The following is a 26,982-nucleotide window of genomic DNA, read 5'->3' on the forward strand; positions in this document are numbered from 1 at the left end:
TGCATATTCTTTATCATCCTACTGTGTGAGTGATGCCCATTTCAAAAAGAGAGATTTACCCAGGTAACCAAGAACAATAGAACTTTATTACTGATACAGAGAATACATAATAACATTAGGTTCTGAATAGCAACTGAACAGTTTCTGACTGAAAGCAACTGAAAGAGTACCTTGATCTCATGAGAAACTAGACTACTCAATAATGGTTCGTGAAGGTACAATATGAATAAACATTCTGTCACTATAAGGAGACACTGTTGTAGGCATGTTAGTATCTGATACGCTGTTGATCTTGGCTCCAGCCAGAATGCATTACACTCAGATGAATAGAACTTGGTGAACACCAATGTCAGATTTGCAAACTAGAACTGGAACTCACACACTCGCAGGCTGACTGGCTTGCTGCAGGACGGCATCTTACAAAGCCATCTGGTGGAGGAATACTGGGAAATGCTTGTGTCACATTGTCTGTGGGGATGAGCTAGTGCAGGCAACAGCAATGCTGTGGCATCCCCAGACACTGCAGCAGCTGTTGTAGATATGATGAGTTGCAGTAAGGTTGTGTGTGCCTTTACAGGCAGTCTGTTGTATGTCTGTTGGCTGGATCATAAAGTGCCAGCCAAGATGCCACATCCCTCTTCCTTATGGAGGAGGTGTCATAGTCATCGTGCTGTATAATCAGCGGCTGTGTCATAGGTGACAGCTGAAGATGCAGCATCCCTTCCCCCTACAGAGGAGATGGCAGAGCCATCTCACTGGAGTATCTCGGTTGTGATGTATTTCGCAACCATGGATGTGCGCATTCATTTTTCCCCGAGGGACATACAGTGAAGCCATCATATAGAAGAAACTTCTTCTGGAGAAAGATGTCATGATGTTGGGTGGCAGATCCACAAACAGATGCCTGCAGTGGCAGAGACTGGGACCAGAAGCATGGTGAAGAGAGAGAGAGAGAGAGAGAGAGAGAGACCTGCACAGTGGAAAACAGAAAGGGGCAGACCTGGAAAATAAGATATGTCTCATGGAGGGTGCTCCAAGGAGAAGAGACAGAGGCTCTGCTGAGACTGCGAAGCCCAGAAGGATGCAGGAGAGGACCACAGTTGAAGATGTCCAAAGGCAGCAACCAGGTTGGAGCGATGTAGAGCAGGACCCAGAAGAAAGCAGATCGCATGAAATAGAGGTCCCTTTTGGAGGAGAAAGTAAGTGCCTGAAGCGAATGGGAATCACACACTGAAGGGAAGGAGCTCAGGAGAGAAAACAGGGCACCAAGGATGTGGTGGAAAGTAGAAGAAAAGGCCAAACCCAGGACAACATGCCCAGAGGGAACAACATGTCATCAGTTGAGTTGACAGAGGAGAGAGAGTCGACACCATCACACCAAGAAAGTGAGGCCATGGAGAGGACAAGAGCTGAAGGCACACAAAGCACAAGGGTGGGGCCAGTGGAGGAGAGCATCAGGTGTGCTATCAGTGTGTGGACTGGTGGCATGTGGGCCAGCGTCATGCATGTCAGCAGCAAGGAGGTTGCCAGTGTTGCCGGTTTTGGGGTCAGCAGGTAGGGCACTGGCAGTGCTTGAATGGATAAGGCACCTGTGCCGGCACTGAGGGTGCCAATAGTGCTGGGACTAGTGGCACCTGCAAGAAGTAGCAGGAGGCACTGGACCAGACACCATCAATTCAGTTTTGAATTTCTCGTTATCCAGATAAAGTCTAATAGAAACTGTCCCATTGATTTATATGTACTAACATATTCTAACATATATTAATTTAGTGCAATGTTTCTCAAGAATTATTAAGGACATATTTCATTGGAACAAAGCTTTCTCAAAATGTATAAATTCCAGCCAAAATGGTTATTGATATTCAGTGCTTTGTTTTGTAATTTTAAAGCCAACTTCCTGATCAGGTACGGTGATCTATATACTTTTACAATCAGCTCCTTCCAGCTGTCTTGAATGTGAAAATTTTAGTGAATACTTCGTACATTACACAGAGGAGGCTGACAAGTCTATAGTTTTTTTAAATTCCTTCTCTGTCTACTTTCTTGTGCAGTAGAATAACTACAGCATTGTTCTAGTTCTGGGAAATAGTCTTTCTCTGAAGACATTCTGTGAACAGTGTTGCAAGTTCCTTTGCTTGAAACACCATCATCTCCGGAAGATTTTCTTTATACTTCAAATAACGTTATAGACCTTACCTGCCTTTACCTACTGACATTCATTATTTTCTTTATTAACTGCCTGTTTTCCTGATTCATCTCACAAACTATACAAACATTTAGAGAGCTTATTCAGTTTTATCTCTATTATTAGTTACTTTGCTGTTTATCATCTTAAGTGTTGAAAAGAAAGAAAGATTTGTATGGCATTGTTGAATGGGAGGCCTGAAGAATTTCTTCAGCTGTCTGATCAGGAATGGTTTTTTTTTTCCTCCAAAAACGATGACTCTTTTCCGTTTGGTATATGATATTGTTGCCTTAAATGTATCTTTTGACTGTAGGTGATTGTAATGTGTGTGTACACAATGTGGTGTCATGTTTATTTGTGTTGTATGCTGCTAAGAGAGGGGATAAGGTGGACCCAATACCGGCATAAAATCTGCTTCCCTTGAAGAGCACCAAGTGAACTGCCAGGCTTAATGCTCCCATCCAAAAGATGGACCAGATGGTCTCAATTTATGAAACAATATGGAGATGTGATGAGGAACTTTGTCAGTTCCTCTCCACCCAGTGTAGGTGAAAATTTTTCTACGACAAAGATTATAACCAGCTGCCTACAAGTTGAGTGCCACTGCACAGGCATGTAGGTATGTCATAGAGACATTGACTACAGAGGCAGTTCCTGATGAAAAAGGCACCAGCCCAACATAAGATTATGATTTGCTATTTTTCATACTTTTATTAATGACAGTTGCTTCTCTTACTGAGTTTTAATTACATATATTCTAAAGATATTTTAAAATCATTTTGTTCAATTCGGCATGTTATATAAGATTCTTGTTATCACTTTCTTAGTCCTCAAGGAAGTGCAGTGGATTCATATTTGGGAGGAAGGCAGCTCAAATTCCCATCCAGCCATTCAGATTAAGTTTTTCTATGATTTCCCTAAATTATTAAGGTATATGCTGGACTGATTCACTTGAAAGGGTACAGCCAATTTCTTTCCCCATCCTTTCAGATCTTTAGCTTATATGTTTAATAAGTACCTTTGGTATTAATTGCAATGTTCAACTATATCTGTAAAATATTAATTTTTAAATGATGCTGCACTTACTGCTTAATTTAATCTAGTTTACTTTCCCACTCATATAATCTACAGTTAATTAAAGTTCCAGTTTCAAAACACTGTTAAAAAACGAATGAGTGCCCAGAATGCTGTCAAATTTGAACCGAATATTATTAAAGAAGGGGGAAATGTCATGGGAATAAAAAGAAATTTAACGAAAATTTTACCACTAGATTGATTTTGTTCCTGCTTTTTTGTAGTTTTTATCCTCAGGACAGTTAAAAGCCAGTTTTTCCCATATTATGTGATACAACCGTGCCATGGTGGATGGGCTTACTTAACGAATGATGTGACAACTGTTGAATGCCAGTCTTGTGCAGTCACGTACACTACACATTATGGTAGGTTTAATGTGCTGTTCACAGTGTAGCTGTTGTATTGTGATTCATCTGTCACTTGCAGCTGAATCCATTTATGGCATGATGCCTACAGTGCCATCTAATGGTAAAATTTTCCTTAATCCCACCCTCTGACAAAGTTTCCCCCTTCTTTGATAATATACTGTTCAAAATTGACTTCATTCTGAAAAGCGATTCTTTCTTTACAGTTTTTTAAACTGGAATATTAATTATAATCACCTTGTACATTTCTGATTTCCTGCAAGATAAATCTGTTTCTTTCTAGCTTTTTATATATTTTTACTATGCACCATATGTCTCTATTATTATCTCAAATTCTGAAATTGTTTGGATTGTCACATTCTGTACAACATTTTCATATTGTTCCTGCTGTCATCTCTGTTATTCCATATCTGAAACCTCACTTAAACAATGTATATCTTTACTCTTCAGCATTTTTTGGGTTGCCAATATAGAGTTGAAATGTGTTGAAATACTGAGACATCATGGATTTCAATTTCCAAGTGCACATGGTCCCCCACTACATTTTTAGGCTTAAATATTGTATGTTTGTTCAGCTAAAAGCAGATGTTATATTGGAAATCAATGAAGTATCATAATTTGTGTTATGTGGAGGTTAAAAGTTTTGAGACAAATGGTGGAAGTACTAGGAACATGCATGCATTCATCTTGTTGTTTTTACACTTAGCATATCTTTTGCCTTCATTTCCATTTCAAATATTTATCATGTTAAATTGTTTTGTAATGTAGGGGGACAGTGGCACTCAAAACATGCAACAGATGATCTATGATGCATCCCATTAATATACTGCAGCCATCTGATGAGGAACATACCGAAATCTAGCATACAGGAATTCTCAAATACCAGTCAAATAAGCAGCACATGACCAAAAATGAAAACAGCGGAACTTACTTTAAAACTAAGTAATAGGTTTAGTGTGGTTGAAAATAACATAGAGAAGAAAGAACAATCGAATTGTACTATGATCCACATGGACAGTTCAATGATCAACACTAAATTGTGCTTACAAAGAAAAACAAGTAGCCCTACTATTTGTAAACAAAACAAAAAAACACATGTTAGAAAATAGACATGAAATCCTTATTCTTGCAGATTGCCATGGAAGAGGTGTAGCCAAAATTATGAGTTCTAATAAAACAGGATTCATGGTAAAAAGCATAATCAAACCAGGAGTACCACTATGTGAAGTTTTAAATAGCTGTAAACAATCTATGACAGATGGCAGCACATGTGTGATAATTGGAGGTGCCAACAATATATACCATAATGAAACTAGATGCACTACAACAGTTTTAAAGCAAGTAATTTGTAAAATGCCTGAAGTGAAAATTTTTGATGTCAGTATCCCTCATAGGTATGATATCATGGAAAACTCTTGCGTCAATACTGAGATTATTACCGCCAACAGACTTTTCGCCAAGATATGTCGAGGTTATGCTAAAGCTACATATGTTAGGATAAATAGTGATTGCAGAGAGCATTTTACAGAGTATGGCCTTCACAGAAACATGAAAGGGAAAGAAGCCATGAGTGCTGAAATATTGAATGCTATTAAAGAGTCAAAAGTAGTACAAAACACTATCACACTTTCTGAAAATGACCTTATTATAGTATCAACGTTAGTGGAAATAGGATGGGCTGATGTCCCACAATTATTGGTAACAACAGAAGATTCTTCAATGTTAGAAGAAGTAAAACCATCTGATGTGTCATTCAGTACAACAGTCAAATCAGCCAACTCATCAGCGGTGTCAAAATCATCAAAAACAGCTGAACCGCTATCGTCAGCAGCAGATGTACCACCTTCTCTAGCAGGTTCAAAATCAAGCACAGCATCTGTGACCAGTCCAGCAACCAGAAGAACAGAGGCAAAACCAGTTGTACAAAGTGCCACTCAGACATCATCAACAGAAGAAAAATCAACACCATCAAAGCATCATTTATCAGCTTCATGCGCAGCTTCACCATCCACAGTAGTGTCAGTGCCAACCATTGTTCCAGTTTTAAATGAAACTAAAGTCTCAGCAAAAGTTCCAGTATCAATTGGAACACCAGTTACAAAAATGGATTCAACATCAAAACTGGCAGCATCTCCAACATCCAAGGAAACATCAGCTTCAGAAACACCTCCAGCATCCACTGAAACAGCAGCTACGACAAGAGATAAAAGAAGTATGCTGTCACCACCAGGGGTAAGAAATACAAGGAGCAGGAAATGTGTAATTCTTAAGGATTTTTGGTACCCAGCCCCAATACAACTACCTTGAAATGCAGTACAGCCATTGAAGAGCACAACAAAAGGCAATACACTACTCTCCAAACCCAGTCCACAAACAGAACTTCCATACAATATCCATATGTACCCCTCATCCTCCAACAATCCCCATGAACTAGTTGCAAAAGAGCAATCCTCTCATTTTCCAGTATTATTCTGGTCTAACCTAACCATATACTTCACCATATATTTCGACTTCTTATCATTGTGTCCAGAAATGTGTTCTATAGTGATATTCCATTGCCTAGACAATCTGCAAATATCATGCTTCCTCCTTACACTACACCTATTTGTAACCCATTTTCACATAGGTCATACCACTGTGGAAAACAAAAATGCAAGATGTGTTCTTTTACTCATAGAGCATTTCCTATTGCTCCCATAACAGGCAAATCCTCTCCTGTCAGAGGCTATGCCATCTATGAAATCAGTCATATGATATATGAACTCTGCAGCAACTTTTATTTAATGTTTCATTTGGGCATGATGAGCTGTTCACAACCCATTAAGAAACACACTACTGAGCACAACATGCTTGACTCCAGTGCTTCAGTGGTTGCTTCACAGCCTGTGCCATCGGAATCTCCCATCCCCCTCTCAATATCAGTTTCTATGAACTACATATGTGGGTATTGTCATTACTACAACTCATCCTTTGATTCTGCAATCCTCTTGGCATCAGTCTCTGCTGATCCTGGCCCATTCCCACCTCCATTTCTGTCCCGATGCTTCCAATGTTTTATTCATTCTGCACTCTCACCCTCCTCTCTGCAGAACACTAGTCCCCCTGCCTGCTCCAAAGTGAGCTCACTACTACCACATTCTTATCTCATAATCTTGCTGGTTTGCCCTCCCAGCTATCAGCCACCCTTCCCTCTAATGTTTTCTCCCCTTCCTCATCTCCTTTGCCCCTTTCCCACCATACCCAATACAACCAGTCCAATGTAGTTAATTGGTACAGTGGAGCCATGCACACTTATTTGTGTGTACATATATGCATGCACATGTATTTTGCAGTAATCTCTCTAAAATAAATACATACATAGTCCCCTTAATTAATGGTGTTACACATAGACATATAGCCATTGAAGCTCAAAATAATGAGTCACAAATTTGTGAAGAGGACCTTAAGGGGGGACGTTGATGAAGTTGACCAAAAATGTCAATTTTCGATTTATTTTGTATTTCCAGAATGAGATTTTCACTCTGCAGCGGAGTGTGCGCTGATATGAAACTTCCTGGCAGATTAAAACTGTGTGCCCGACCGAGACTCGAACTCGGGACCTTTGCCTTTCGTGGGCAAGTGCTCTACCATCTGAGCTACCGAAGCACGACTCACGCCCGGTCCTCACAGCTTTACTTCTGCCAGTATCTCGTCTCCTACCTTCCAAACTTTACAGAAGCTCTCCTGCGAACCATGCAGAACTAGCACTCCTGAAAGAAAGGATATTGTGGAGACATGGCTTAGCCACAGCCTGGGGGATGTTTCCAGAATGAGATTTTCACTCTGCAGCGGAGTGTGCGCTGATATGAAACTTCCTGGCAGATTAAAACTGTGTGCCCGACCGAGACTCGAACTCGGGACCTTTGCCTTTCGTGGGCAAGTGCTCTACCATCTGAGCTACCGAAGCAGAAGTAAAGCTGTGAGGACCGGGCGTGAGTCGTGCTTCGGTAGCTCAGATGGTAGAGCACTTGCCCACGGAAGGCAAAGGTCCCGAGTTCGAGTCTCGGTCGGGCACACAGTTTTAATCTGCCAGGAAGTTTCATATCAGCGCACACTCCGCTGCAGAGTGAAAATCTCATTCTGGAAACATCCCCCAGGCTGTGGCTAAGCCATGTCTCCACAATATCCTTTCTTTCAGGAGTGCTAGTTCTGCATGGTTCGCAGGAGAGCTTCTGTAAAGTTTGGAAGGTAGGAGACGAGATACTGGCAGAAGTAAAGCTGTGAGGACCGGGCGTGAGTCGTGCTTCGGTAGCTCAGATGGTAGAGCACTTGCCCACGAAAGGCAAAGGTCCCGAGTTCGAGTCTCGGTCGGGCACACAGTTTTAATCTGCCAGGAAGTTTTATTTTGTATTTGTTGGTACAACTCATGGACAATAAGTTCCCAAAGTTTCAATGTTTAAATCGGATCTAAAGTGCCTGAAAATTAATTAAAAGTGTGATGCAGCCTCCCTGCTATGGCCACATTTTGAAGCAGCACTTCAATACCAGCTCAGTGAATAACGATTCTGAGTATTACTTTCAACCAAACGTGCGCGGGATACATCTAGAAGGCCATGATACAGAGTCTTTGGTTTTATAGATCATCTTTGACTCTGTTCGATTCTGTGTATTACTTTCAACCAAACGTGTGCGGGATACATCTAGAAGGCCATGATACAGAGTCTTTGGTTTTATAGATCATCTTTGACTCTGTTCCTTATCTTATAAACTCATATGGAAACGATTCCCTAAAAAAACATTTGAATCTTCTACACTTATGATGCAGTTATTGTATTTAATGATGGGAACGTCAGGAGGATGAAGGTATTAGAAAGAATGGGCTTCGAGATAGGAAATTTTACTCAAGACATCCTGAGAAAAATAGATTTACAGTGCGTCTCTGCAGCTGAAACGTCAGATGAAGACCTGGTAAAAGAAAGAAGACAGACAACAAGAAACCAGAAGAGAAACCTTAAAGGGAAAGATAACCCAGAGTACAAATGTGGGATAAAGAGATACCATCAAACTACAGACCGATTTCACTGTTGCCAGCATTCTCAAACATTTTAGAAAAAGTAATGTCTGGGCAGCTTCTCAACCATCTGACCACAAATAACATATTATCAAAAACACAGTTCGGATTTCTGAAGGGTTTTTATATTGAGAAGGCTATATACACCTACAGCGAAAATGTACTTCATTCATTAAATAACAAATTACAAGCAGCATGTATTTTCTGTGATTTGTCAAAGGCATTTGATTGTGTGAACCACAACATCCTTTTAAATAAATTAGAATTCTATGGTGTCATGGGCAGTGCTGCAAAATGGTTCAAGTCATACCTTGCTAACAGGAAACAAAGGGTGTCAGTGCACGGGACTAGTGAATTAAGTTGTCAGTCATCATCAGAATGGGAAGAAATTACATGTGATGTCCCACAAGGATACATCTTAGGGCCATTGCTTTTTCTACTGTCCATTAATGATCTCTCATCAGTTACACTGCCAGAAGCAGAGTTTGTTTTGTTTGCAGATGATGTAAGTATTGCAATAAATAGTATGTCGAGTGTAGTTCTAGAAAGATCTGCTAGTGATATTTTCATGGATATTAATAAATGGTTTAAAGCCAACTCACTGACATTAAACTTCGAAAAGACTCGCTATATCCAATTCAGAACCTGTATGAGTTTTCCACCCAGCATTTGCATAAAGTACGAAGAAGAGCAGATAGAAGAGTTTAACAGTCTTAAATTCCTGGGATTACAACTTGATAATAAATTCAGTTGGGAGGAGCACACCACAGAACTGCAGAAACGCCTTAACAAATCTGTATTTGCAATTTGAGTGTTAGCTGACATAGGTGACATAAAAATGAAAAAGCTTGCATACTTTGCCTACTTTCATTCCATAATGTCATATGGTATAATATTTGGGGGTAACTCTTCAAGTCAAACAAAAGTTTTCAGAGTCCAAAAGCGTGTAATATGTATTATTTGTGGAGTAAATTCATGGACGTCCTGTAGAAACCTCTTCAAAGAACTGGGTATACTAACTACTGCCTGCTAAATAATATATCTCTTTTTCCAACAAACAGCTCAGTTCATACAAACAATACCAGAAACAAAAATGGTCTGCACAAGGACTTAAAAGCACTTACTTTAGTTCGAAAAGGGGTCCACTACTCAGGAACACTGATCTTCAATAATTTGCCAGCAAACATAAGAAATTTAGTTACAAATAAAGATCAGTTTAAAAGGAGCCTGATAGACTTACTAGTGGCCAACTCCTTCTACTCCACTGACGAATTTTTTAATAGAAACAAATGATGTGTTGTATATATTCATACTATTAGTATTGTTATTTCAGCTTTTTTTTAAAAAAAAAAAAAAAAAAAAAAAAAAAAAAAAAAAAAAAAAAAAAAAAAAAACTCCTCAGCATGGACCAGTCGAACGAAAAACTAATCTAATCTAATCTGTCCTCTGAAGAAGTGACATAAGGAAAAAAGTTAGGTTGAACTTTAAATTGTGTTTCCTAAAAGTTTGTTTTTTAAAGTTTATGTACCTTTTCCTCAGATTCTATGAATGCTAGAATTATGAAATTTTGTACACACATTTCTGTAAACCTAATAAACATTGTCTCAAGAGCTAATTTTGAAATTCCAATTGCAAACTGAGATATGGGACAAAGTGCTTGGAATTTTGCATGAATTTAAAATTGTACTTGTGGAATTATAATTAAAAAATTATGAAAATTATCCTATTTGACCTAATCCAAAAACCTCATGAGAGAAGCTTACAACATATAAAGAGATAAAACAGAGAATTTTTTGTAGAAATCTCTTGAATACTTTCTGATAAAAAGGAACATACATTATTTTTTTGAAAATAAAACTTCAAATTACATTTAAAAAAAGTTGAATATATATAATCAAAGGATTTTGTATGTAAATGTGTTACTTTCATGTAAAGCGTGGTATAAAATTTCATTGCCATATCTCAAAAACTGTGGATTTGGTGCACTTTTAGTGTCCCTCCTTAAGGAAAATCACGAGTATACTTGTGCATTGTACGTCAACTAAAATATCTTGTAACTTAAACACTTTATTTTTTTGTTTTCTGTGTGGATGTGAAGTCTGAGTATGAATATAAGAATAGCTTTAAATGTATGTAGCTGTGTGATTTATCTCATACTGCTGGCGAGCACTTCTCAGAATGTCATCACTTTCGTTTTCTGGTACAGTGACATCACATTCTTCTTCACTTTGTGAGCTACTGAATTCAGTGTCAAACTCAGGATCACTCTAGCCATCCATTTTCAGAAGTGCTTTCTAACAATAATACAGAACAGAGGCAGAAAGTGTGCATTTTGTTGTTGAGTATCCAAAGCTGCACACAGTAAAGGTTATATCTAGTGCCAATCATCTCAATGACAGCTTGCCACCAAGTCTTATCTGTCATAGTGTCAGCCAGAAGGCTTTGATTTCTTTAAGTATGGCTTGTTTCTCAGTGACTCTCTGTTTTCATGTCACGGGTTGCATCATTTTTAGTCTTGTAGTGACAGTCAGAGACCCCAGGGACCTAATGTTGTGGGGTAAAACCAATTCTTATCTGTCATAGTGTCACCCAGAAGGCTTTGCCTTCTTTGAGTATGACTTGTTTCTCACCAACTCTGTGTTTTCATTACATAGGTTTGCATCTTTTTAGTCTTGTATTCAGAGACCCAACTTATCATTGACAACAATGGCCCAACAGTTTCTCCAACTGTTGCCCACCACCATATGGTACAATTGTCTCTTGACAGTTACAAATCACTGTGAAAAATATATTATACATACTAGTATTAGCACTCTATCTTCATAACTGATTTTGTGTTTATAAAATATTTGTAAATTCAGACACTATTTTATCTCTCTTTGAAACTTTCTATATGTTTCATATTTCTGGAGCTTTTAGCAAAGAATTTATAGGCATAAATGTGCCTCCCAACGTATGACTAGTTGCCATTTATGCTGAAGGAAAGCATTTGAACAAATCGGAAGTCATAGTTTGATATGGTCAACCTCTGCAGCTGACATCTTGCACTCCATTGATGGCACGGACAAAATACAAATTCGTTTTATTGATGGTTTGTGTCACAATTCCAGAGACAATGTATGTCAGTATCAGGAAAGAAACAAATAACATTTTGGAGAATGGTTTCTCTTATACAAATTATTTTCTGCCCTATATGATTTCAGTTTGGGAATACCGCAGTGGTAGAAATTAGCATACGGGCATTTCAAGACTCTTACACCATATTTCATAAAAAGCCTTCATCACTAAGGTAATAGTGTGGACTTAGTACTTATGGTAGCATGAGAGCAGTTGTTACAAGGTTGTATAACGTCTTATCAGAGTTCTCACAGACAGGAAAATACATTCACAGGGTCATCTTTTTTAGAAGTGTCAAACTTCTGTGGAACTGTATATTAACTTAAACATTATTCAGAAGAATAATGTTGATTATTACTAGGCCCAAAAACTAGAAAAATAGTACATAGCATTTCTTCCACAAAGCTACATTTGTGAACCCTTAACAGATTATAGCACATTTTTGCTAGCTCAAGCAGTTTTTATTTAACAATACAAAACAGATTTCACATTAATTGCCACCTACCATACATTAACAAGAATATTACATATTATTGCACTGTATAGGACATTCCAACTTTACAGGCCTCTCTCACACACTGAACACTGTCATTACCTTTGTGGGGTGCACATTGTTGTGGGATCCACTTGCACAAAGTATGGAGAACTGCATACTTACCTGAAATTATGGATTTCACTCCCAGAAGTACTTTAGGAGTAACTGGGAACTGTTGAGGAACTCAACATTTTTTTTAATGTCTGTTTCTTAGAACCTATCATCTAAGAAGTCTTGTAAGATGTTATTCCATGTTCTATATGCAAAGTGTTTGAGCCACACCATCCTGAAAATAAAATGTATTTTCCACTATTTTATCTCTTGGAGTATATTATAGGGGATGAATTAGATGTCAACCAACAAAGGTTTCTTTATTTGACATGTTCAGATAAATTTTACCCAATCATGTGGAACAGTGATTTCCAGATAGGAGAGATTGGCCTTCTTTCAGCCATAGATAGAATGAACTCTATCAAACAATTGAAAAGCCAGGTAGGAATGTCAACAAGGAAAAGAAAGATTGCTACTTACCATAAAGAAGACATGTCATGTTGCAGACAGGTGCAATTAGAAGACACTCACATGTAGCTTTCAGCCACAGCCTTCATCAGTAAAGAGAGACACACACACGGAAGCCAGCCTGAGATGCTGGAGTTGGCAGTCATGTGTGCGTAAGGTGTGCTTGCTTGTGTGTTTATGAATGTTGTGTATGTGTCTCTTTTTGCCAAAGAAGGCTGTGGCTGAAAGCTACATGTGAGTGCCTTTTATTCGTGCCTGTTTGCAACTTGACATATCTTCTTTATCGTAAGTAGCAACCTATCTTTCCTACATTGTAGAATGAACTCTGTTGATCTCCACAGTTGTGTGGCCTTTTAGGATGTATTTTTCATGAATTTATTTCAGTTTAGAAGAGCTTTAAAATGGACAGGTATACATGATTGCAGTTTAGATATTTCTGTTTTGCTCAGTGCAATCATCAGACCAGACTGCTGGAATCCTTATTTCATGTAAGAGATTTTCTACCACCCATTTTAACTTCCAGGAAAAATTTCATTGCCATTGCACCCACTAACTGTTTCATCCCAAGTCATACAATAGCTATTTTTTGTCCACAGATGACATGTTCCAAAAGTTATTAATACTCTATTGCCTTTCATTATCAACTCTCTGTGTGCTGCACATCATTCTACAAGCTCATTTGAGTACACGAAGGCCTGTTTCCATACCACTCATTGGTGACTTGTATAGTAGTAGTATTTTCCTACAGCATCTCCCATTATCTTTTTCATTAGTCTTGCTGGGCAATTAGTGACTATGAAGTCATCACATTGACTTTGGTTACTAAAGTTAATAAATAAATCAAGAAGACTGGGGGAGTGTTCCTGCTACAAAGAACAGATAGATAGTTGTTAGCATCCCACTTAGACTATGAATTGACAACATTTAGTTCCAGTACGATGTACATAGAGGAATGAGGGGCAAAGTTAAAATTATAAATCATACTCTGGAGAATCATGTGCCTTGTTAGTGGGTTAAGATAGGAAAAGACTCACTTTGGTTAAGCAACGTAAAAAAAAAAAAAGTGCTGACAGAGCGAAGGCTGTTGCACTCTCAGTTCAAAAAAAATGTGCAAATGATGACAGGCAAAAGTTAATAAAAATTCATGTGTATCCAAAAGATTGGTGTGCAAAGCTCACAACAACTACCACTATCATACATTAGCATTAGATCTTGCCACAAGCCCATGACAAGTTTAGTCCTACATAAAATTGCTAAGTAGGTCTAAGGCTAAGTTACTGATTGACCAGCCCTGTGTGACAGCAGAAGATAGTAAAAGTAAAGCCAAAGTTCAAAAATTTGCATTTAAGAAATTGTTGATGCAGGAGAATCATATAAATAAACTCATTTGACCATCACACAGACTCCTGTATGGAGTTCATAGTAATAAATATTACTGGTGTACAGAAACAACAGAAAAATCTGAAAGCAAATAAGTTGCCAGGTCGTAATGGAATCCCAGTTCAGCTTACAAAATGTACTCTATGGTAATGGTACCTTACTTAGCTTCCATGTATCATGAATCTCCATCCCAGTGCAAGTCCCAAAAGACTAGAAAGAAGTGCAGATGTCTGCTGTATATAAGAAGGGTAAAACAATGGACTTGAAACATTACAGGCCGATATCTTTAACATCAGTTTTTTACAGAATCCTTGAACATATTCCCAATTCTAATATAATAAATTTCCTTGTGAGGGAAAAACTTCTGTCCACAAATTAGCATGGTTTTAGAAAGATCGCTCATTTGAAACTCAGCTGCCCTTTACTCATATGAGAAACGATGGTTGAAGAGCAACAGGCAAATTCTATATTCATAGCTTTACAAAAAACCATTTAACCTGGTACCATACTACCAACTGTTAGAGAAGGTACAGTAAGTCGTCCTTGATGGTGAGTGTTCATTTGAGATAAGGGTATTGTCAGGAGTGCCCCAGGGAAGTGTGATAGGACCACTGTCATTTTCTATTTACATAAATGATCTGGCAGACAGGGTAAGCAGCAGTCTGCAACTGTTTGCTGATGATGCAATGGTGTATGGGAAGGTGTTGTCATTGAGTGACTGTAGGAAGATACTAGATAACATAGACAAAATTTCTAGTTGGTGTTATGAATGGCAGCTAGATCTAAATGTAGAAAAATGTAAGTTAATTCAAATGAGGAGAAAATACAAACCCATAATGTTCGAATACAGTATTAGTAGTGTGCTACTTGACACAGTCACAACAGTTAAATATATAAGTATAAAGATGCAGAGCAACATGAAATGTAATGAACATGTAAGGCCTGTAGCTGGAAAGGTGAATGGTCGACTTTGGTTCATTGGAAGAATTTTAGGGAAGTGTGGCTTTTTTGTAATAGAGACTGCATATAGGACACTAGTGAAACCCATTGTGGAGTACTACTAAAGTGTTTGGGATGTGCACCAGGTCAGATTAAAGGAAGACATCGAAGAAATTCAGAGGTAGGCTGCCAGACTGGTTACCAGTAGGTTCAAACACCACACAAGTATGACAGAGATGCTTTGGGAACTCAGATGGGAATCACTGGAGGGAAGGCAAAATTCATTTTGAAGAGCACTATTGAGAAAATTTAGAGAACTGGCATTAGAGGCTGACTGCAGAGTGATTGTACTGACGTCAATGCACATTTTGCATAAGTTCTAAGAGGATCAGATTAGAGGGATTAAGGTTCGCATCGAGTCATATAGACAGTTGTTTTCCATGGCTCTGTTTGCGAACGGAACAGAAAAGGAAATGACTATTTGCTTGTGGAGTATGTATATAGATGTAGATGTAATTGTGACAGTGCAATCATTCTGCAGAAATACAAAAACAGAATGCAATGTTGTGTACATTTTCCCCTGCAACAGAATCTGTTGAAGGACATGGATGGATTTCAGAACAAGAAATGGTAATGGATGACATGATATCTGAAAATATCTAAAAGGATTAGTAAAGTAATCTAATGATGCCACCAATAAAATTAGCACTTTATGTTTTTACTATGGTTGTACAGGCTGTTGCATCTGAAACTGTACCAGTGAGTATTAAGGTAATTCAGGTATCATAGAATGGAATTATTAATAACAAACAAGCTGTATTGAATAACATAAACATACCTTCACTCTGCTCTTTCAGCTGTAGAGCAAATTATGTAATTAACTTTGCTCTTGAACAACTCAACTGTTCAATAATTTCTTATCCAATAATTTCGTACTAAATCTTAACTGCTAACAGTAAAACTGCATGAAAAGAATGGCTGGTATCATTACCTGTTAAGACTCTTAATTAACCAATTGTTATCGTGAGAATGCATGAAAAGTCCAGAGATTATCATCACTCTGTGTTTAGAAGTAAAAGTGTGGGTGTCTCCATTGCATCCTGTAGGAGCAGATAAGTATGGTATCCATCTGTGTAATGATGGTAGTTCCACTTTTGCCCTATTATCTCCACATGAGAAATGGATATGTGCCTTTTTAACATGGCCAAAATCAGCCCTGGGCTGGAACAAGAAATCTGCCTGTCTTCCACCAGTGTCTGGGCATTACAAATATGAAATTAAGTTTAAACTGCAAAAACTGGATTTTAGCTTTTACCTCTCAGGTACAGAAATATTCCAGCAGTATACACAATTGTAATCAATACAGTGGCAACTTCTTTACCTCTCAGGTACAGAAATATTCCAGCAGTATATTGTGATCAATACATTGGCAAACAAACAAATCAAGGGTTTGTGATGCTAATATTCATAATCATGTGATGGCATGACTACATGACTTGTAGCTGTTTATTTTACTGAGTTGCATAAACAATATATATTTTTGTAATTGTCAGTATAACCACAGTATGCTGATGTTATGAGCTTACGGGGCACTTGTGTGCTGTCTGGTAACAGGCTTTGGTTACTGCCAGCCTGACTGTAAGAAATGATATGTTCACAGAGCCTGGCTTTCATATGTCCATACCAGGTGCAACTGGTGTTTGGCATATGTGGGGAGTACTTATACCACTTTGCTCAGAGCTGCATTGATGAAGATTAACAAATTATGTTTCATAGGATAGGCAAAAAACTATACTGAATGCAAGGGTAATGGCAAAAAATCTGTCTGCAATGGAACTTACCACAAGTTTAGCCCATTATGTTTGCATAGGCTGCACTCAGTTTGTGATGAATGCTTCTCAAATCTCACTCCATCTTTTCTGTTGACTTTCCTAATTAGTCTAATTCCTTCTCAGCTTGCAAGATGCCATTCTCACTTGATTACTGTAACAAAATTAATTATTTTTTCAGTCAGATCAGCTGCTTGGTTTCAACTCTGAAAGATCACTAAACAATCACAGTTGACTCATGTTTAATAAACTGACAGGTGTAAAATGCATGTCCGTCCCTTGCATTCATACAGTACTGTCCACTTCTGAAATCCATTAGGTAGGGCATTTATTTCTGTGTCCTTCTGCTGTCATATCCTAGCTATATGACCATTCCAGTCACGTGTTGTAAAATACTAGAAGTGCTTATGAAAAAAATAATGGAGAAACATGTTTAATACTTCTAATTGCATGCACACACACACACACACACACACACATGCTGTATTTCTTAAATTGTACGAAGAACAATCTTCAAATATATGGAATGAATAAAGGAATTACATAAAAAACATAAAATATATTATGTACAGATAACCACCAATTCATGAGATGAGGCTTGTGTGAATTCTATCATTATTCAATATTAAATAGCCACTGTTAAAATGTAACTCTTGCAGCTAAAGATTCTGTGTATAGAAAACTTGCTACTTTTTTATCCATAAAAAATAGTGATGGTATTATTTGCCACTGCCATGCAGCGAATAGCAGAAGTACAGAATGAGTGTTTGGACCCTCACAGGAACATTTATGTGTTTGTTCAATGTTTTTCTTTTCATTGAAAAACTAGTTCTTTTACGTGATGTTTTAGTAGTTACATTTGCTTGTAATTAGTCTGTGACCCTAAAAATTCATTTACTTTGTAAGAGACATAGCCTATAAATATAAATTTATGCCTATCTAGATAACAATAGAAATAATAATTAAAATTAATTTTTCTCTTGAAATATTGAAAACTAGGATGAAAATAATTTGATTGCATTCACTTGTTTATAATTACAAACTGCCACGCAGATGGGATGAAAAGGAACGGGACTGCTTTGCCAACATCTGTGATGCACAGTTCAGATATTCACATGAGTATCTTGGCAATACTCCACGACTAGTGATAACACCACTGACTGATCGCTGCTACATTACTCTCACGCAGTCACTGCATTTAGTGATGGGTGGAGGGCCAGCGGGACCTGCTGGTACTGGAAAGACAGAAACTACAAAGGACCTTGGGAGAGCACTGGGCATAATGGTTTATGTATTCAACTGCTCAGAGCAAATGGATTACAAGGTTGTAACACATTCATTAGTTATGCAAGACTAAATTATGCTTTTATATACATGATTACCATCATTATTTTATGATAAAACAAAGCTACAGCAGGCTTCTTTTTGTATATGCAGTTTATTCTGCCTATATAGGTCCCCATCAGGAAATTTTAATCTATTTCTGAAAAACTTGGAATCCTTGTTGTGCTATCTGTCAGACAGGGGGAAGCAAATTTTTATTTGTGGGGACTTCAATGTAGATTCTCTGAAAGAGGGTAATAGGAAAAATGACCTTGAAGTATTACTCGGTTCTTTCAATTTGACACCCGTTATTGATTTTCCTACTCGGGTGGTAAAGGATAGCAGCTCACTGATAGATCTTTATAGACCAAGATAAGTTTAACCAGATAAATGCTCAGCATGTTGAGAATGGTCTTTCTGATCATGGTGCACAGCTAGTAACAATATATGACATAGCTCCATTCAGCAATACTAAACAGTCCTCCAAAGTAGTACGTTCAGTCAACGATTTAACAATTGCAAATTTCAGGGAAAGCCTACAGCAGTTAGACTGGGATGAGGTGTACCGTGAACCTGATGCCAATTTAAAATATAATTTATTTGATGACATTTTTGTAAATGCATTTGAAAACTGCTTCCCCAAGAAAATAGTTAAATATACTCGTAAGAAACCTTGTAACAAACCATGGCTTACTAAGGGTATAAAAATATCTTGTAACCGGAAAAGGGAAATGTATCTGACAGCAAGAAAGAGTAGTGACCCAGAAACTATCAAACATTATAAAAACTACTGTGTTATATTAAGAAAAGTTATTAAAAAATCCAGGAGTGTGTGTATCATGTCTCAAATCAGCAACTCTGATAATAAAATTAAAACAATTTGGAATATTATTAAAAGAGAAACAGGTCAACCAAGAGCAGAGGAAGACAGTATTATCATCAAATTGAATGAAAACTTTACGAACAAAAAGTCAGAAGTTGAAAATGTTTTTAATAATCATTTTCTAAATGTTGTGGATATAGTAGGATCCAGGTGTTCATTAGAAGATGCTAGGCTGTTAATGGAAGAGGCCATACCTATGCAATTTGATACAATTGAAATCTCACCCACTTCTCCCTCTGAAATTAGGAAAATAATAAACTTGCTTAAAAGCAAAACCTCACATAGAATTGATGGCATTTCCAGCAAAATACTAAAAGCTTGTTCTCAACAGATAAGTAAGATTCTCAGCCACCTGTGTAATAGCTCTCTGGAACAGTGCATTTTCCCTGATAGACTGAAATATGCTATTGTTATACCTTTGCATAAAAAGGGGGATAGATCTGATGTCAACAATTACTGTCCAATCTCCCTTCTAACAGCTTTATCCAAAATTTTTGAGAAAGTAATGTATTCAAGAGTAGCTTCACGTATCTGTAAAAATGAAGTACTAACAAAATGTCAGTTTGGTTTCCAGAAAGGTTTTTCAACAGAAAATGCATATATGCTTTCACCAGCCAAATTTTGAATGATCTGAATAACCGAACACCACCCATTGGGATTTTTTGTGATCTCTCAAAGGCTTTTGATTGTGTAAATCATGAAATTCTGCTAGACAAGCTCAAGTATTGTGGCATGAGTGGGACAGTGCACAAATGGTTTAATTCGTACCTAACTGGAAGAGTGCAGAAAGTTGAAATAAGTAGTTCTCATAACATGCAAAGATCAGAAAATTCCTCAAACTGGGGAACTATCAAGAATGGGGTTCCACAAGGGTCAGTCTTGGGTCCTGTGTTGTTCTTATTATATATTAATGACTTGCCATTCTATATTCATGAAGAGGCAAAGTTAGTTCTCTTTGCTGATGATATAAGTATAGTAATCACACCTGACAAACAAGAATTAACTGATGAAATTGTCAATACTGTCTTTCAGAAAATTACTAAGTGGTTCCTTGTAAACGGACTCTCAATGAATTTTGATAAGACACAGTACATACAGTTCCGTACAGTGAATGGTATGACGCCATTAATAAATATAGACCTTAATCAGAAGCATATAGCTAAGGTAGAATATTCCAAATTTTTAGATGTGTCCATTGATGAGAGATTAAATTGGAAGAAACACATTAATGATCTGCTGAAACGTTTGAGTTCAGCTACTTATGCAATAAGGGTCATTGCAAATTTTGGTGATAAACATCTTAGTAAGTTAGCTTACTACGCCTATTTTCACTCATTGCTTTCATATGGCATCATATTTTGGGGTAATTCATCACTGAGGAATAATGTGTTTATTGCACAAAAGCGTGTAATCAGAATAATAGCTGGAGTCCACCCAAGATCATCCTGCAGACTTTTATTTAAGGATCTGGGGATATTCACAGTAGCTTCTCAGTATATATACTCTCTTATGAAATTTGTTATTAACAACCAAACCCAATTCAAAAGTAATAGCAGTGTGCATAACTACAATACTAGGAGAAAGGATGATCTTCACTATTCAAGATTAAATCTAACTTTGGCACAGAAAGGGGTGAATTATACTGGCACTAAAGTCTTTGGTCACTTACCAAATAGTATCAAAAGTCTGACAGATAACCAACAAGTATTTAAGAAGAAATTAAAAGAATTTCTGAATGACAACTCCTTCTACTCCATAGAGGAATTTTTAGATATAAATTAAGAAAAAAAAAAGAAAAAAAAATACAAAAAAAAATTAAAAAAATAAAAATAAAAAATAAAGAAAAACAAAAAACACAAAAAATAAAGTTGTTATATTAACTTAAGTATGTTGTTAAATTAACCTAATTATGTCATGTATTGGAAAATTCGACTCGTTCCACATCATTACGAAATATCGTATTCATGATCCATGGAACTAGTATTAATCTAATCTATGACTGGTCTATAAATAATGAGAGATCACCCATCCGTGGTCAGACAATTATTATTTTTTAATTCTTTATATGCCTGGGTGATCTTTATAGTGTTGCAAATACAGGGTGTATCAAAAAGAATCATCTGATATGAAAGAATCATAACTAATATGTTATTTGAGATATGTGAGTGAACAATGCACTGTTGGAAAGAGCAAACTTGAGAGTTTTACATGGTCCCCACTAGGTAGCAGTAGTGTGCGCCCACTTCAGTTCTAGTAAAAATGGTATCGGGACAACAGAAAGCATTTTGCATTCTACATTTCTCGCAGTGCGGGTCAGTAATAACTGTTCAGTGTGATTTTCGACTGGGTGTGGTATGGATTCTCCTACAGCACAGGGCGTTAGACAATGACATGAACAATTACAAGAAACAGGTTGTTTGTGCAAAGGCAAATCGCCAGGCCATCCCTTAGTGTCTGACACAGATGTCGAATGCAACAGCCCGAGTCCGTTTGCTATGCAGCTCAACAGCTCAACATACCCCTGATGTCCATCTGACGTGCAAGCTATTCATGAAGGTGACAAACAATGATGTGTGGAGTTCTGTAATTTTGTTCTAAGTAAGATAGAGGATGACAGTTTTCTTCCATGCTTAGTGTTTAGTGACGAGGCAACATTCCATTTAAATGGAAAAGTGAACCATCAAGATGTGAGAATATGGGGTACAGAACAACCACATGAAGTTGTATAACATGAGAGGCACTCTGCAAAATTTAATGTGTTTTGTACAGCTTCACGGGAAAAGGTGTGGTACATTTTTCTTTGCCGAGAATACTTTTACAGGAAACACATTTCTCGATATCCTTAACACTTTCTTTTCCCACAATTGGCAACTTATTCAAATGACTTCATTTACTAACAGGATGTGCCGCTGCCACACGGGCATCTGGAAGTATGGGAATTTTTAAATCAAAGGATTACTGAACGATAGATTGGTCACACTGAACCAAATGATTCAGCCTTACATTACTGGTGTCCAAGGTCACCGGACCTAACTGTATGTGATCATTTCTTGTGGGGGTTCAAAAAAGATTCATTATGTGCCTCTGTTACCAATAACAGTGAAAGAACTGCGACATTGCATAGCAGCAGCTATGGAAGCTTTAACTCAGGACATGCTCACTGCAGTATTTGGATAGTGTACTGACATATGGCGTGCATCTCAAGGGGAGCATATCAAACACACATGAAAGGTATGAAAAAACCTTTTGAGTTTCCTGTTCATCAAAAAACAAAATTCATTGTATATGTTTATTAGTTTCTGCAATATAGATGTGCCAAAGCAAATGATTGTTTTGATACACCCTACATTTTTTTATGGTGAGAGATGGGAATGATATGCATCACCTGTCTGAATCATTTAAGTTTGTTGTGTCTTAATTCATCTTATAACTGTATGTACACTGAGATGACAGAAGTCATGTGATACCTTCTTTCCTGGCTTAGTCTAGCAACTCGATGTGGCATGGACTCGACAAGTTGTTGGAAGTCCCCTGCAGAAATATTAAACCATGTTGCCCCTATAACTGCAAAAATGTTCCTGGTGCAGCATTTTGTGCACAAACTGATGCTCAGTGGGTGGCCAAATCATTTTTTCAAACTGTCCGGAATGTTCTCCAAATCAATCACGAACGATTGTGACCCAGTGACATGGCGCATTGATATCCATAAAAATTTCATCATTGTTTGGGAACATGAAGCCCATGAATGCCTGCAAATCATCTCTTAAGTAGCAGAGCATAATCATTTCCAGTCAATGGTTGGTTCAGTTGGACCAGAGAACCCAGTCCATTCCATATAAACACTGTGCACACCGTTGTGGGGTTTGCATCAAACGCTACCATCAGCTCTTACCAATGGAAATTGTGGTCTCATCTGACATGGCCACAGTTTTCCAGTCAGCTAAGGCCCATCCAATGTCATTATACACAGTATTGCTTGTCTGTTAGCACTGACAACTCCATGAAAATGCCACTGCTCTCGGTCATTACATGAAGGCCGTCAGTGTCTGTGTTATCTGTAGTTAAAGGTAATGCCTGAAATTTGGTATTCTCACTACAATCTTCTTGATATGGATCTTTGAATATTGAATTCCTCAATGATTTCCCAATGAAATGTCCCATGTGTCTAGTTCCAGCTACCTTTCCACATTCAAAGTCCATTAATTCCCATTGTGCAACCATAATCATATCAAAAACCATTTCACATGAATCATCTGTGTACAAATGACAGCTCCGCCAATGCAATGCCTTTTCATACATTGTGTATGCTATACTACAGCCATCTGTGTATATGCATAATACTATCCCATGACTTTTGTCACATTAGTGTATATTCTGCTTCTGATGCAGGGAACCAGGCTGGTTTCTGCATAGGATACTGTGTAATTATCATACACAAGCTAGCTGCTGTGCTAGACCAGCAGCCATTAACTGCATGTGTGGGTTTAATTAAGGTCTAAGCTTAAGCTGGCATGCTGTGTGTTAAACTTCAATAACTTGTCAAAAGTCTTCCTAGAATTACCAAATGTGTTACAAGCTTCTTCATAAAATTTCCCTAGACGAATACTATAATCACAGTATCATCTGCAGACATGTCATTTTATGATATCTCTCCCCGTTTTTATACCACATCAGCATTTGCCAAATTCATTGTCTTTCTGTTAACTAGCTAAATTGAAAGCCTTTCTGTTCCCAACCATTCCCCTTCATTCATTTTTCGAAATTAGAAATCCCGTGACAGAATTTGTTATCTTATTTGTTTCTGTTGAATGTTTCTTTTAAGAACTCAGTGACTGTGCAATTCAAATTTTTGTGACATAAAATGAAATGTGCTATGTTAATAATAACATGATTTGTGTCTTGAAACATGTAAGTAATGTTTTAAAATCCACGGGAAACAAATTTGAAATGACTGGAATTATATAATACAATCTCAAATTATTAACTTTAAAAGTATACCAATTTAACAGAGGTGTATGCAGATATTGCTGAGAAATCTAATTCAGGGTTAAAACATGGCTGAATTTTTGATTGAGCCATTGTGTTAATGACTACAGAAACAGCAGTGACCAGTGAAAAATAACATTTTTTCCCCAGTCCTGCGGTAACATCTACAAAGGCTTAGCACAGACGGGTGCCTGGGGATGCTTTGATGAATTCAATCGAATCTCTGTTGAAGTTTTGTCAGTTGTCGCTGTTCAAGTCAAATCTGTTCAGGTATAGTTTTCCAAAATTCTTATTTGTGATACTCTCTATAGATAAGTTGAAATATAAAAATTGTTGCCTGTTGCCATCAAGTTATTGTAGAAACTTATGGAATAAACACATCTTGAACATAATGAGAATTAAGATATTTAACAATGAAATTTCCTGTTTTCAGGATGCTATAAGAGATAAAAAAGAAACCTTCAATTTTATGGGTGAGCAGATTGGTCTTGTTCCAACTGTAGGAATTTTTATCACAATGAATCCAGGATATGCTGGACGCACAGAACTTCCTGAAAACTTGAAAGCATTGTTCAGGTAAACTTATTTCATCAGCTTCTTATTGACATATAATATTTCTCATGTGGAGATATCTTTCAACTTTTTGTCAACTGTTTTACAGTACCGATAGTGATTAATGTCTCTGGTCATTATCAGTATTTCTTCTTGCTTTATTCTCTGGTGCCTCTCTTTTATCTTTATCTCCTGTTGTCTTCACAGCAGGTAGGTCTCCCTCATCCTGGAGTGTGAGTGACCTGTCCTTCCTTTTGAATCTACCCAACCAGTCCCCCTTTCCTTCCCCAGCAAGGAAGTAGTAATTCTGAAAGCTTCTAGCTAGTTTTTTTTTTTTTTTTTTTACTTTTGTATTTGTCTGTTTTCTGTACTCATAATTTCACCACCTATAGGTATGTAATGGCCAGAAATGCTGTCAAAAAAGTAACAAATGAGCTTTTAATTTACTTTCTGATTTCTTAATATTGTTGACTTGTGGCAGTAGTTCTGGTAGGTTTACTGGTGAAGGTGGCAAAAACACTGAATCTTTAACATAACAACATACCAGCAAGTGTGCAGGCCATGATAGGAATTTCTGATCATTGTTTCCACCATTACCTGCCTATTTGTTTCCTATTATCATGTTTAATGATACACAAAAATTGATGGGAGCATTATCTGTAGCAGGTCACAAGCCAATTTTGCAGCAGTGACTGTTGGCTGATCCATTGGTGTTCCTTCCAGAGGAATCTTGTGATTATAATCTGTTGACAGCACCGCCAGATGCAGATGACACTTATTTCTTTATGAAACCCCATTCTGAAATATAGTTGCAGTGTCCTGCGAAACTGAGGCAAATGAAGTTCAAGAACAGTATAAGCTTTCTCAACATTTATCACAGTCTTCAATAATGCCAACTCCTATGCTCTGTTAGAAAAGGAAATGCCAGGCTCTCACCCACAATGACAATAGGAAGTTCAAACATGTTCTGGGAGGAATTTCATCTAGAAAGCAGAAGTCATCTATCCAGTAAGATTCCATGTTTCAAGACTGAAGGGGAAATACATAATATTGTCTTTATATCAACATTCAAAGATGCTTTTCCATCAGTGCAGAATGATAAAAAGATATCAGAGTATCGAAAGGCCAAATCTGGAGATTGGGGTCCTTATTGTGAAGGAATTTTAGAATTGGAAAGATTTTGAGTAGTAGTGTGGAGAGAAATTTTAGTGATAGCATGATTCCTACAACTTTGTATCCCAACTTCCTTTACAAGCACTTTCTCAGCACTTTTAACATCTGTGTGGTTAGCCATCTCTGCCATCTACCTATTAGTTTCCTGTAACCTATTCTCAGTATTCACTACTCTTTTTACGAAATCTGTAGGTACTGAATGTATACTCCCATTTACCTAGCCAGATTCCCAGATCTTGATGGAAAGTTTCTTTCAATTCAGTAATCAAGTGACTGTTGCACATCAACTGTTCTTTACAATGTTGAATTCCCTTAACTCAGTGGCTACATGTATAAAACCCTTCTGTACTTTTCTTTGGGTGTTTACATCAGATGACACTGCCTGCACAATTTCCATGACTTCAGTTTGCAGTGATTATAAACTGTTGTGAAACTTCTCATTCAGACATCTGTAATTTTTTGTCAATTCTTCTTCTAATATAATTGTTTAATTTATCATTAATTATATTTACATCTGATCTTAACTGTGCCATTTCTACTCTCAACTCCACAATATGATCTTCCAGTTGTTTGTCAAGCAAATTCAAATTAACATTTAATTCAGCTGTCTGTATTATGTTCATTAGAAGCTGCAAAAGCAGTTGTCAAGTGGACAAATTTTTTTTATTGTGACTATTTAGTTCTTTGTGTAAAATGTTCATTCAGAGATTTAACTCTTGATTTTGATTTGATACCTGCAGGTGTAATTCTTTGTTTAAATATTCTAACTGCAGGTGCATTTCCTTGTGTAAATCTACTATTAGATTGCCCCCCCCCCCCCCCCAAAAAAAAAAAAATTCTAAGTCAGAGATTGTCAACCTCTTTGCATAACCCCCCCCCCCCCCACTTTTGTTATTTCTGTTAATAGTAAAATTTTCTAACTGGCCACCAGTTCCACAGTGTTGGTGATTTATGAAGTAAGGAAGTAACTGTATGTTATAAAATTTATAAAGCAGTGTTGCAACAAATTAAAGCATATAATAATAATTACTTAGCAAGTACTATATGTCAAAATATTATGAAAACCTAATAG

The 26,982-nt window shown here is 37.3% G+C and overlaps 1 protein-coding gene across 1 annotated transcript in view; it reads left to right on the forward strand.

The window, feature by feature from the left end:
• LOC126252221 (dynein beta chain, ciliary) overlaps positions 1-26,982 on the forward strand; it is a 769,797-nt gene that overhangs the window by 348,866 nt on the left and 393,949 nt on the right. The window contains exons 34-36 of the mRNA XM_049953092.1: positions 18,047-18,317; positions 24,336-24,455; positions 24,619-24,761. Of these exons, the coding sequence (XP_049809049.1) occupies positions 18,047-18,317; positions 24,336-24,455; positions 24,619-24,761 (534 nt within the window). The remainder of the gene's footprint in view (positions 1-18,046; positions 18,318-24,335; positions 24,456-24,618; positions 24,762-26,982) is intronic.

The sequence above is a fragment of the Schistocerca nitens genome, chromosome 4 (genome assembly GCF_023898315.1).
Source record: "Schistocerca nitens isolate TAMUIC-IGC-003100 chromosome 4, iqSchNite1.1, whole genome shotgun sequence".
Classification (NCBI taxonomy): Eukaryota; Metazoa; Arthropoda; class Insecta; order Orthoptera; family Acrididae; genus Schistocerca; species Schistocerca nitens.